Source organism: Leiobunum rupestre, chromosome 7 (genome assembly GCF_980474605.1).
Source record: "Leiobunum rupestre chromosome 7, qqLeiRupe1.1.hap1, whole genome shotgun sequence".
Classification (NCBI taxonomy): domain Eukaryota; kingdom Metazoa; phylum Arthropoda; class Arachnida; order Opiliones; family Sclerosomatidae; genus Leiobunum; species Leiobunum rupestre.
Window position 1 is genome coordinate 30,406,939 of NC_143390.1, and position 13,206 is coordinate 30,420,144.

Sequence of the window (13,206 nt, forward strand, 5' to 3'; positions counted from 1 at the left end):
CATAGCGGTACGCGCGGTGGAGGTCAATGGAATGGCGACGGGGTGTAGTCAGAAGGTGAAGGAAGTGTGACCAAACAGAGCTTATCTATTTCATCTGATGATCCGCCCTTTTGCGGATTTAGCCGTTAGTCCGTTCAGCTTTGACAGCGATGTTGTCATTATTTATTTAAATTATTTTTAGTCGTTTCCAAACAAAATCAGCTGTTCGGCTTTTTTTATCCGGCGACCTTGAAGATATTTTTAGAAACTCTGGATGGGCCCAATTGGATTTTATGATGTATCGCCTCAGTGATTTTCTATATGCCCCCCCCCCCCCCCGACTTCAATTTTTACGTTTATTTTTAGATTTAAAAAAAAGGTTATATTCTTTAGCTATAATTATGAAACATATTAATACTTATTAGAATTCCGCAAACGTAGCTCTACCATAAAAAGTTTTCGAAATCATCACAGTTTTACTTAAGTGTATGATCAGTGAGGGATTTACAACCAAGCGGGCTTGAGCTAGCCTCGTATGGGCCGCTTAGGTTTCAGCTTTATTTGGGCCTTTCTTGACTTATCTTTCATTTCGTATCGGGCCTCTTACAAGGAGACTACCCGAGGTGATTATCACCGATTTTGTTGAAACTCGGGGGTTAGGTAGACCTTATGGTAGTATGAAAATTACCAAAGATAAAAGTTGCAATGGGCTTTAGTTTTCCCATGGCAATCGAAAATGTTTTTGATCTCTCAAAACGAAAAATCTCCATTTAAAAAAGCATGGAATTTTCTCGGTTTCACAGGGTACTTGCTTACTTAAAATTTTTGAAAAAATTAAATTTTCAAAACTTATACCAAAAAGATGAAATTTGATCAAGAATTTTGGGTAAAATTGATCAAGAATTTTGGGTAAAATTGATCAATTTTGGTTAATTTTAACAAAATTTGGGTAACCGAGAAAATATCATGCTTTTTTAAATGGAGAGGTCAAAAACATTTTCGGTTGCCTAACCCCCGAGTTTCAACAAAATCCGTGATAATCACCTCGGGTAGTCTCCTTGTTAGTATGATCTTTATTTGAGCCAGGGTTCGAAAAAAAAAACTGTTTTTTTTTTTCAAAAATCCTAACCCGGTGGGTTTTTAATGGTTTTTTTTTCATTTGGGTGGGTTTTTTATTTTAGTATAAAATTTCCATATTTGAATTAGACGATGTGTAAAGGTATACAGATACCGGAAAGCTGAACCAAAGGACTGGTAGAAGTACCAAGTTATAAGTTTCAAGTTAACGAGCCAGTTAACTTTCAAAAGTTTGTATCACACTACAATTATTAAAGTGGTCATTGCACATAGTCTTAGTCGATAGCTACGCCGCAAAATTTTCGTTTTGAAAACGAAAACATTTGAGAGAGTTGGCCGTTTTCGGTCTATCGAAATCTGGCAGCCTTGCCTGCCTTCCGGCCTGTATCTCCATATCGAAAATGGCCGACGATTACGCCGCCGAAAATATTTTACTAAACTGATCGGCGGCGTTTTTGACCGTTATTTTGAATTATCGACTAAGTTTATTGAACAAGTCGTTTTTTCATTTAAAATCTGATATTTGAAAGTGTGTTTTTTCTGCGGGGGGGAGTTTTTCGGTCGGGTTTTTGGTTTTTGAACCCTGATTGAGCCTCTCTTGATTTATCTCTATCCTCGTCAGTGGTGGATTATCCAATAGGCACGTGCCTAGGGCCTCGTGGTCTTTCGGGGCCTTAAAAATTAAATAAATAAAAAATGCAAAAAGCACTTTTACATAAAAGCGCCTTATGAGAAAATGGCGCCTAGGGTCTCGAAGAAACATAATCCTCCATTGAGCCACGTGTCGACCCCCTATGGTTTGATCTCCATTTGAGCCACCCCAGACTTCGTGTCGAGGGTCTCGTACCATTTGGCAAACCTTAAGCCTACTCATCCAATTGGTCGTGATAATTTATTAGTTCACCAACTAATCCGTTCTTGGACGCAACTTTTCGCAAAAAGGGTTTTTCAAAGAAGCCGCCTGTTCCGACCATCATTAGATTTAACGACGGGGAAACCGCTCTCTTTACATCCTCGCTGCGGCCCCGTTGCGGGTCGTACATTCCCAGAGGAATACACCTCTCCAGAACCGTCACGCCTTGCGAACTGTGCCCCATCCATCTCTCTTTATGGATAATTCCGAGTGTGCTCCTGATGGATGTAATTACGTCAAATCAGTGAAAGAACTTCGTATCTTAATCTATCCTTTCTCTTTTAATATCAGTATATAAATTTAGTCTTTACTTCAATATAATTTGACGCTTAAAGCCCTCTCAAAATCCATAGTTTTAAGAATTCATTTTGAGAATATATCTTCGTACTGTTTCAACTGTTTTTCGAGTAAAATATAGCTATCTTTTCCATAATATTTGGGGCGATACGAAATTTACATTTTTCCCGCGACTTCGTGTTATAAATTGGCGAAGTCCCGGTAGTTTCGGTGACTGTTTCAAATCGAGCCATCCATCACGGAGGAGGCTTTATCGGCGTACGGGTTTCCGACTCCCCGTTCGCTTCCGCGTCTGTATAAACTCCAGGTTTAGGAGTGGCGATGGACTGGGGTTACCGTAAAGCCCGCGAGCTTTGGATGGGTTGATTCCCGCGGGTTATACCCAACTGTCGGAGTCATCTCTCTCCCCGCCAACTAGCGGTTCTCACTCCCCCTCGCCCCAAGATTTCCCTAAAAAGAGAAAAATATTGTTGCGAGGGAGATCGGCTCTTCCGCTACATTAATATCGTGGGATTTATCACGCGTGATCAGCGCGAGACATTCGTATACCTTATAGCGTAAGTAACGTAACATAAGTGTGACACTTGTTCTGTGCTGAACTAAACCATGATTGAGTAATTTTTTTAAGAGCAACATTATAACAAGTTTGACAAGAGTCACAAGACCACTTTTTATTTTATGAAATCAACTATTATTTCATGTTAGACTTTATATACATTTATCAATAGATCTTTTTATATAGTAACGTGGCCATCTTGTTTAAATGTGGCTCTTACTTTTACAAGCCTACGAGCGCGCGCTACAATCGCCAGAGAAAAATATAGCTTTTTCGAGCGCGCGTACAAATCGCTCCCGCGAAGAATATACTAATAAAGCTGTGTCTTGTGACGTAAGAGCAACATTTTAAAAAGTTGGACACGACCACTTTTTATTTTATAAAATCAAATATTATCTCATAATAAACTTAATATACTACATTTGTAAATAGCTCTTTCTATAAGAAAATATAGTCAAAACATGTATAAAAGTGGTGTTTTTGTTGGCACGCGCTGTACATTTCTTAAATTAGAAAAATAGCACGCGCTCTTATTTTTAACTGGGATGCGTCTAGTTTGTCATACGCTCAGAAATATTTTTGTCAGAACACAGTAAGATTCGAAACCGTCGCGTTTCTTTTTCTAAGAATTCTTTGTAGCATAAAATTCATCTAAAAAATCAAAACCAAATAAAGCACATGTTTCTGTTACGCCTTGGCTCTAGAGCACAATTTTAAATGAGCAGGTTCTAAAAAAACTGTTAGACATTAAAAATCAATGATAAATAATGACGAAATATTACTTACCATTCACCATTCTTTCGTATTCCCACTGTTTTACTTGTTAAATATAATTTCTACACTCCGACATTTTGATTTCGGTCGGCAAGGTATACCACGAAACTATTCCGACTATTTGACTCAGAATGGTCGGAAACCAATGATTCTATTTCCGGTTAGAAGAAGTCTATAGTTTCTCAGAATTAAACTTTTCTGAGCTTGTGAGTTAGAATTCTGACAAACTAGACAATACAGTACAATATAACTAACTTAAACACGTGACCTCCCATATTTTATAGAATCTGCTATTGAATGTGCTTAATTTGATAGTACAAAACATATTTTATTAAGAATTTTCTGTGTTTTTCAGGTGGTCCCATGCGAAACCGATCCATCGCGATGGAGATTTTCGAGCAGCACCAAGGAACACATATTTTACAGGTATATATTATTCCTTTATAAACGAAAATTTTAGTCCCCTAAAAATAACTTCACCTCAGTGGCGACGCCAGGGGGTTGGCAAGATAGGTCATGGTCCGTCCTCTAGCCCTCTTAAAGGGGACCCCAGATCCTACCATGGGTCCCCAAAAAATTTAAATTAGCGAACACTTTTGGGGGGTTAACGTTAAAATCCCGGTAGCGTGCAAATTGATATTTTGAGGAAATTGAAAAATGTTGTCTAAAATCCTTCTAAGAGGGTCCCAAAATAAAATAGGGCCACACTTACTTGACCTACCTAAACAACCGCCCTGGCGCCTCTACTGGGTGTGCTGAGTCTTGAACCCTTAATTTTCAAGACATGGGTTACTTAAATCGAAGTCTGTTGACTCTTAATTGCGTGTTAAATTGGTTGTAAGATTATTATTAATTTTGTTTTTTTCTGGAATGTGACAGTCTTTGGATGGTTTCGCCTTTTCGCTGGGAGCAGATGGCCGTTTTCTTTACATTTCCGAAACTGTCTCCATTTATCTCGGCCTCTCGCAGGTAAGTTTGCTTTTCAAATATATCTTAATCTTGTAATGTACACAGGGGTTCAGCTAAATTATTTTGATAAGTTATGTAACGTGTTAATAATCGGTTAACACTATCTTATGTATATATTTTAAAGGTAGATTCTACTTTTTTTAGTTTAGTCAAAATTTTTATTCCCTTCTTCGTGAGCCCTTTAGTTCAAATATTTTTTTTAATTAAAGTGGAATCTAGTTCATATTCGTTTGCATATTCTGATAATGTAAAACCGCTAATTTCCACTATTTGTTACAGAACGAGGGGTAAGACACTCTGCGAACTCGGTGTACACGGCCGTACCTTTGACAGTGGGAACTCGCGAACTCTTGAAAATATGTACCTTTAACAGTGCTAAATGCACGAACTCTGTGTACAGATTATCTGAGACTGTCTTACCCCTCGCCATTGCATTAGGCATTGCGTATTGAACAAAAATAACTATTACATACAACAGGGCTCCCAGAGTTCCTATAATTGCTATAAATTCCTATAATTTCAATATGCTCCTATAATTTCCTATTTTCTCAAAATTGTTCCTATAAATTCCTATTTTTTCGAAATTTTCTAGTTTTTCTATAGCTATATCCAGAAATTCATATAATTTTTAAAATAATGTATTAGAAAACAGCCTTAACGTTTGGGAAAAATTTGCCTCCTAAATAGAGCTTAGCTCTGGTTTAGGTTCGGTGTTCCCGAAAACCTCAACGGTTGGGCTCCCAGAGTTCCTATAATTCCTATAATTTCAATATGCTCCTATAATTTCCTATTTTCTCAAAATTGTTCCTATAAATTCCTATTTTTTCGAAATTTTCTAGTTTTTCTATAGCTATATCCAGAAATTCATATAATTTTTAAAATAATGTATTAGAAAACAGCCTTAACGTTTGGGAAAAATTTGCCTTCTAAATAGAGCTTAGCTCTGGCTTAGGTCCGGTGTTCCCGAAAACATCAACGGTTGGGCTCCCAGAGTTCCTATAAATTCCTCTAATTTCAATATACTCCTATAATTTCCTATTTTCTCAAAATTGTTCCCATAAATTCCTATTTTTAGCTAAAATGTTCCTATAAATTCCTTTTTTTGGCTAAAAATGTTCCTGTAAATTCCTATATTTTCTATGAAATTTCCTATAATTCCTATAATTTCAATATGCTCCTATAATTTCCTATTTTTAGCTAAAATGTTCCTATAATTTCCTATTTTTAGCTAAAATGTTCCTATAAATTCCTTTTTTTGGCTAAAATGTTCCTATAAATTCCTTTTTTTGGCTAAAAATGTTCCTGTAAATTCCTATATTTTCTATGAAATTTCCTATAATTCCTATAATATTTTAAAAAAAAATCGCTTTGAGCCCTGATACAAGAACAATTAGGCTTTGCTTTCCGTATGAAATGAAATGATGGATTAATTTAAACGTTCAATTCGTGCAGGTCGAAATGACCGGAAGTAGCGTTTTCGATTACACACATCAGCAAGATCACGCGGAAGTGGCCGAACAGTTGGGCATTAACCTGAACCAAAACAACCAATCTCTGTCGTCGCCGGGTGGTTCCGCCGGATCGGACGACGGCTCAACGGGGGGACCTTCCACGCCAACTGGTAGGGATCCCATTCCTTCTGTTAATTCTATCCGGCCACCAGCGCGACTGACGCTTAATGGTTTCTCTTCAGCACCAACGATGCAACTGAGCGCGAACGCCTCTTACAAAGGTCTGGAGAGGGCCTTCTGCGTGAGAATGAAATCGACCCTCACGAAGAGAGGTTGTCACTTTAAGTCTTCGGGATATCGAGTAAGTCTAATTTGATCAAATACGCGAAAAAGTAGATTCGTCCATAATTAAAAGGGATAATATATCTAAATCCTAAACAAATTTGAAGAAATCAAAAAATTAAAAAACTTACTAATAACTCGTACCGATAGGTCTTCGAGCGAATCTCGGATCAAATAGAGTAATAAACTACATAAAAACTAAATAAAATAGCCAGAAATTCCAACGGTAGGCCGGTTTCGTTCTATTTGGAACTCGTCAGTACCGTGCGGGAAATCTGGCTGGCGACTGTTATATCGAAAAGAGAAACTAAGCCTAAACATTAAAAATTTCAAAACGCGTCTAATTTGACATTTTTATAATCCTTTGATGGCGACTGCACTTTGGGTTGCTAGCGATAATACGTAAATTACAACTTCATTAAAAAAATAATAAAACCCGGTGCGGTAACTCTTGATGGCACCCCTTCGACCATACTTATTAGACCATAAAGGAAAGTTTGTAAAATGAAAGACCAGGGTTGCCACGGTACCTGGAAAACTTGGAATCCCCGGAAAAGTCACGGAATTTTAATATGGGTATAAAAATCAGGGAATTTTAATATGGGTATAAAAATCAGGGAATTTTAATATGGGTCTAAAAATCAGGGAATTTTAAAATTTGGTCTAAAAATCAGGAAATTTTAAAATTTGGTCTAAAAATCAGGGAATTTTAATATGGGTATAAAAATCAGGGAATTTTAATATGGGTATAAAAATCAGGGAATTTTAAAATTTGGTCTAAAAATCAGGGAATTTTAAAATTTGGTCTAAAAATCAGGGAATTTTAATATGGGTATAAAAATCAGGGAATTTTAAAATTTGGTCTAAAAATCAGGGAATTTTAATATGGGTATAAAAATCAGGGATTTTTAATATGGGTATAAAAATCAGGGAATTTTAAAATTTGGTCTAAAAATCAGGGAATTTTAAAATTTGGTCTAAAAATCAGGGAATTTTAAAATTTGGTCTAAAAATCAGGGAATTTTAATATGGGTATAAAAATCAGGGAATTTTAAAATTTGGTCTAAAAATCAGGGAATTTTAAAATTTGGTCTAAAAATCAGGGAATTTTAATATGGGTATAAAAATCAGGGAATTTTAAAATTTGGTCTAAAAATCAGGGAATTTTAATATGGGTATAAAAATCAGGGAATTTTAATATGGGTATAAAAATCAGGGAATTTTAAAATTTGGTCTAAAAATCAGGGAATTTTAAAATTTGGTCTAAAAATCAGGGAATTTTAATATGGGTATAAAAATCAGGGAATTTTAATATGGGTATAAAAATCAGGGAATTTTAAAATTTGGTCTAAAAATCAGGGAATTTTAAAATTTGGTCTAAAAATCAGGGAATTTTAATATGGGTATAAAAATCAGGGAATTTTAAAATTTGGTCTAAAAATCAGGGAATTTTAATATGGGTATAAAAATCAGGGAATTTTAATATGGGTATAAAAATCAGGGAATTTTAAAATTTGGTCTAAAAATCAGGGAATTTTAATATGGGTATAAAAATCAGGGAATTTTAAAATTTGGTCTAAAAATCAGGGAATTTTAATATGGGTATAAAAATCAGGGAATTTTAAAATTTGGTCTAAAAATCAGGGAATTTTAAAATTTGGTCTAAAAATCAGGGAATTTTAATATGGGTATAAAAATCAGGGAATTTTAAAATTTGGTCTAAAAATCAGGGAATTTTAATATGGGTATAAAAATCAGGGAATTTTAATATGGGTATAAAAATCAGGGAATTTTAAAATTTGGTCTAAAAATCAGGGAATTTTAAAATTTGGTCTAAAAATCAGGGAATTTTAATATGGGTATAAAAATCAGGGAATTTTAATATGGGTATAAAAATCAGGGAATTTTAAAATTTGGTCTAAAAATCAGGGAATTTTAAAATTTGGTCTAAAAATCAGGGAATTTTAATATGGGTATAAAAATCAGGGAATTTTAAAATTTGGTCTAAAAATCAGGGAATTTTAATATGGGTATAAAAATCAGGGAATTTTAATATGGGTATAAAAATCAGGGAATTTTAAAATTTGGTCTAAAAATCAGGGAATTTTAATATGGGTATAAAAATCAGGGAATTTTAATATGGGTATAAAAATCAGGGAATTTTAAAATTTGGTCTAAAAATCAGGGAATTTTAATATGGGTATAAAAATCAGGGAATTTTAATATGGGTATAAAAATCAGGGAATTTTAAAATTTGGTCTAAAAATCAGGGAATTTTAATATGGGTATAAAAATCAGGGAATTTTAATATGGGTATAAAAATCAGGGAATTTTAAAATTTGGTCTAAAAATCAGGGAATTTTAAAATTTGGTCTAAAAATCAGGGAATTTTAAAATTTGGTCTAAAAATCAGGGAATTTTAAAATTTGGTCTAAAAATCAGGGAATTTTGAAATTTGGTCTAAAAATCAGGGAATTTTGAAATTTAGTCTAAAAATCAGGATTGTCAGGGAATTTAATTTCGGTTGCAAATAGGAAACTTTTTCTTAAATAACGGTAAAAAAATACAAAATCTTGGTACAAAATAAGTCAGGGAAAATCTTCGCAAATGGTCAGGGAAAACTTGGAAAAGTGAGGGAATTTGATTGTCAAAAATCTATGGCAACCCTGAAGACATAATTAATTTATTATCCCTTTAGTTAATTTAAAACAAATAAGTGATTGCCAAATAAATTTAAAGTAATTAAGAAGTTTGAGGAACGTGAGTAAGGGACGTGATTTTCTATCGTCCACTACAAAGGTTGGTTTCGTTGTTTTCAGGTGCTTTTAGTACTTTGCCACTGCAGGCCGCAATATACATTTTCGCACAACCGGAAGCAACCGCCGCAACTGGTCGGAGTCGTGGCTCTGGCCATCGCCCTACCACCCCCGTCGGTCAACGAAGTCAGACTGGAGTCCGACATGTTCGTTCTGAGGCTCAACTTTGACTTTAGAATAGCGCACTGCGAACCTAGGTACGTATAGACGAGCTCCACCCGCTTATCGTTAGAACGCTTTCTTAAATGAGGGTATTTTGGCACTTTGTAGGGTGTCTGAATTATTAGATTACACTCCCGAAGAGTTAACGGGTAAAAATATGTATACACTGTGTTACGGACAAGACGTGCAAAAGCTTCGAAAGTGCCATACCGATCGTAAGTCTCTCGTTTTTAGCGACGCCCCTAATAGAGTCTACGTTTCGATTAAACGTATTTAATTTCGCCGCCAGTCATGCATAAAGGCCAAGTGATGAGTGGCTATTACAGAATCATCAACAAGAACGGCGGCTTCACGTGGATCCAGACGTGCGCCACCGTTATTTGCAATTCCAAGAATTCCGAGGAACAAAGCATTATTTGCGTCAACTACGTTCTGAGGTAAGCGTTCGCCGTTACTAAATCGTCGCGTACGTGTTGATAAATCAATTCGTTTCAGTGGAATCGAGTACAAAAATTGCGTGATGGACTGTAGTCAGTTGAGGCATACGAACGACCTGAAACCCGATGACCAGAATAACTCGGAACAAGATTCGTCGCCGGACAAGGACGGTAAGAGCCCACTTTGGTCGCGCGCCTCGTTTTAGCTCTAATCAAATTAAATTAGGCTTAAATCGATTCGGTTTCTAAGAGACCGGTTTCTTTGAGCAGGAGATACTCCCCCCAAAGATCCGGAAAATAAAAGGTCGCCTCGGACCAAAGAAAGTCATTCGTCCAACGGCGGAGACGGTGGTCACTCGGAAAGGTCTAAGAAAAGAATGGACAGTTTGAGGCTAGCGGGAGTAAGTCATTCGATCGTTTTGGTCTTCTCGGCCAACCCTAACGCGTCCCTTTTTCTCTAGGAGGGCTGTAGGTCGGCCGACGCGAACGTCATGTCGCGCATTCGAGAAGAGACGAGCCCGAACGTCAAACCGTTGGAAATTGCGATCGACCCTTCGCCGTTCGGAGCGACTCCGGTGAACGTGAACGAGAAACCGAACGGAAGGGTGCAGCAGCATCCGGGAATGCCCGCGCGCAAGCTAGAAGGGGCCCAACACCACCACCACCACCATTCCGCTCGCAAGAGGAAGAACAATCCCGAAGCGGCGGCGGCGGCGGCGTCGGCGGCGGACTCGGGCCAAAGTCCGCCTCCCGCCAAGTCCCGGCCGCCGACCGACTCTAGTCTCACACTCAGTCCCTTAGGCGGAAACGGAAATCGCTTCTTGGGCAGCGCTCGTTCCGGGCCCGCGTCGATCGAGGGGAAAGCGAGTCCCTCCAACAGCGACGGCGGCGCGTCGTGCAGCCCGCGCTCGTCGGCCCGCGGCAAGACGGACGACGACGAGCGCGGCCGCCATTGGAAGCGGCCCTCGTCGACTGGCAGCTCGTACGGATCGAACGACGCGACGGCCGCCATGTCGGTGCGCGAACTCGAAGACGTCATGAACAAGCATCTCCCGGCGAGCGCCAGCAGCGGCGGCGAAGGAGGCCCCGACGCCGCGAAGTCGCAGCAGGCGCGCGGGGCCACGATCCAGTGGATAGGCGGCGCTCAACCGACCACGCTTCCGGCCTCTTCGTTCCTGCGACAGCTCTACGTCAACCGAGAATCCGTCATAAGGTCGGGCTCTCACGTGAGTCGGCCCACGACGTACTATTCGGACGCGCAAGGCGCTCTGGCCACCCCTCCCGGCGGCGGAGGAGGAGCCACGCTGGGAGGGGCTCCCGGCGCGGGCTCGCTCGGCCCCGACGTGGTAGGCGGCTCTTACGGAGACCAGCCTCAATTCGCGCTGCAAACGAAGGTGGGTTCGGAACCTTACGGGTTAGTGCAAGCGTATTCCGTCGCGTCGGTGGCGCCATCTTCGGTGTATATGGACACTTACAGCGCCATGACTCCTCCCGCTTCCGTTTCTCCGCGGGAAAAGTTCCACGCCGCGATCAGCGACACGGCCACTTTCACGGAAGCGGCTTCGGCCGCCGCCGCCGCGGCCATTCCGCACATGAGGCACTACGCCGAAAGCTTACCTCATCTCCCTCTGAAGCCGCAAGTGTTCGTGCACCCGGGCTCCTTGGAAGCCACCTACGGACACCCGCAAGCCAGTTTGACGGAACAGCAATCTCTTTACTCTCATCACGCTAGTAGTTTCCACCTGTATCATCCCGCGGCCGCCCCCAAAAGCGCTCACCACACGCACCACGCCCCCAACGGATCGGCCTGGTACCCGCAACCCAATTCCTAAGGGTACATTCGCTCTATTTACTTCAATTTCGACGCGTACGCTAGATAGATTTCGCCTTATTCGTCGTTTAGTTCTCGCCCGTCGTTATTCATATATATATAGACACCTTCGTTCGTCTACGCGCGCTGACAATTTACCGACTGATCTTGGGCGTGGGTGGCCGCTTTGAATTGTCAATACTTGTATAAAACTAATCGCCCGCGTAATCGTTCGGAAGAAACGAACTTTGACCCTATACGTACGTAGAATATGGTCTTGAAATAGTTGGTCGAAAATCCGTGTTTATAAATGTTTATTTCCCGGTGCATTTGTAAGAGTAACGTTTGTACCATAATCGTCAAGTAGGAATATGGAAATTTTGCCTCGTTCAGTTCCCTCGTAGATTTTAGCCGAGATTTCTGTTGGTCATTGTCCGCTACTTTCATCCCGCAGATTCGTTGTTAGCGAATGATGTGGCCGCGAAAACGAACTCTGGCCGAGAACTGCCGACGCTTTGTTTAAATACGGAAGACAAATTCAAAACGGAGTAAATTATGTGATATTAGAAACGAGGCTGTAGGGCCGAGTTTTAACGCGGTTTACGATTTTGTTTATTATTTTGAAATGTAGAATTTTTAACTCCCGGTTGAAATCGTACTGATAATTATTTAAGAAAGAAATTAAAAATTTATCTTCTCACTCGAAAATCAAATTGGACGTTATTGACGGTTAGACTGCTAAGTTGTATAAATATCTCACGTGTATAAAGCTAAAGAAATAACGAAATTAATTTATTTATGAGATAAATATGTTATAATATAGAGCGGCGTAATGATGATGTAATTGTGGTTCTGATAAACCGAAGCATTTTTTCCCTCGTTTTATTCAGGTTGTGATGTTTCAAAGAAGTACAATTTTTTTCATCGTATTATTTTTTTCCTTTTATTAAAATGACTTATTTTAAGGACGAATCGCAGTAGTTCTAATCTCCGATTTTTTTACTACTGTCCTTAAAGAAGTAATTTGAACGATTTCCTGATTTGTGGTAACTGGGGTGCTTTCTTTAACCAGTCGTCACTATGAAAAATCCATTTAAATAAAATTTGCATGGCGAAAATTTGGGATAAAATATTTAATACTTTTTGCAATAGAGTTAAAAATGTTATATCCTTTGATTTTGACTTTTTTATACTTCCATTTTTATATCCTTCGTAAGTATTACCATTTTTATAAAAAAAAGTTCAATTATTTCATGCTAAAAAAGATGGCAGTGTTGATTAATTTGGGGTATCATTCGGAAATCTGTGAACAAAATGGAAAAATATTTTTTATATAGTTTATGAACAGACCCTTTACAAAATGAAGGTATTTATAAAAAAATTGTATATTTAACATGTAAGATGTATTTTTGTATCTCGTGACTCGCCAAGTAACCTCATCCAATCGTATATGTTAAGAAATTACCGTAAGCAATTTAAAAGAATTTTCTCATTTAGTATACACAGACCAAAATGGTATCGACAATTGGGGGGTCCAACATTTGGAAATTTTCAATTTTATTTCAAGATTTCTAAAATAATTTTACTCAATATAGCCAAAAGCCGGCGATATCTAAAATGAAG

At 38.6% G+C, this 13,206-nt stretch overlaps 1 protein-coding gene across 1 annotated transcript in view; it reads left to right on the plus strand.

The window, feature by feature from the left end:
- trh (PAS domain-containing protein trachealess) overlaps positions 1-12,558 on the plus strand; it is a 176,900-nt gene extending 164,342 nt beyond the window's left edge. Inside the window, exons 4-12 of the mRNA XM_090180677.1 lie at positions 3,952-4,022; positions 4,476-4,565; positions 6,018-6,377; positions 9,178-9,371; positions 9,445-9,551; positions 9,626-9,773; positions 9,832-9,944; positions 10,044-10,174; positions 10,235-12,558. Of these exons, the coding sequence (XP_090036803.1) occupies positions 3,952-4,022; positions 4,476-4,565; positions 6,018-6,377; positions 9,178-9,371; positions 9,445-9,551; positions 9,626-9,773; positions 9,832-9,944; positions 10,044-10,174; positions 10,235-11,605 (2,585 nt within the window). The 3' untranslated portion in view covers positions 11,606-12,558. The remainder of the gene's footprint in view (positions 1-3,951; positions 4,023-4,475; positions 4,566-6,017; positions 6,378-9,177; positions 9,372-9,444; positions 9,552-9,625; positions 9,774-9,831; positions 9,945-10,043; positions 10,175-10,234) is intronic.
- The last annotated feature ends 648 nt before the right edge of the window (positions 12,559-13,206 follow it).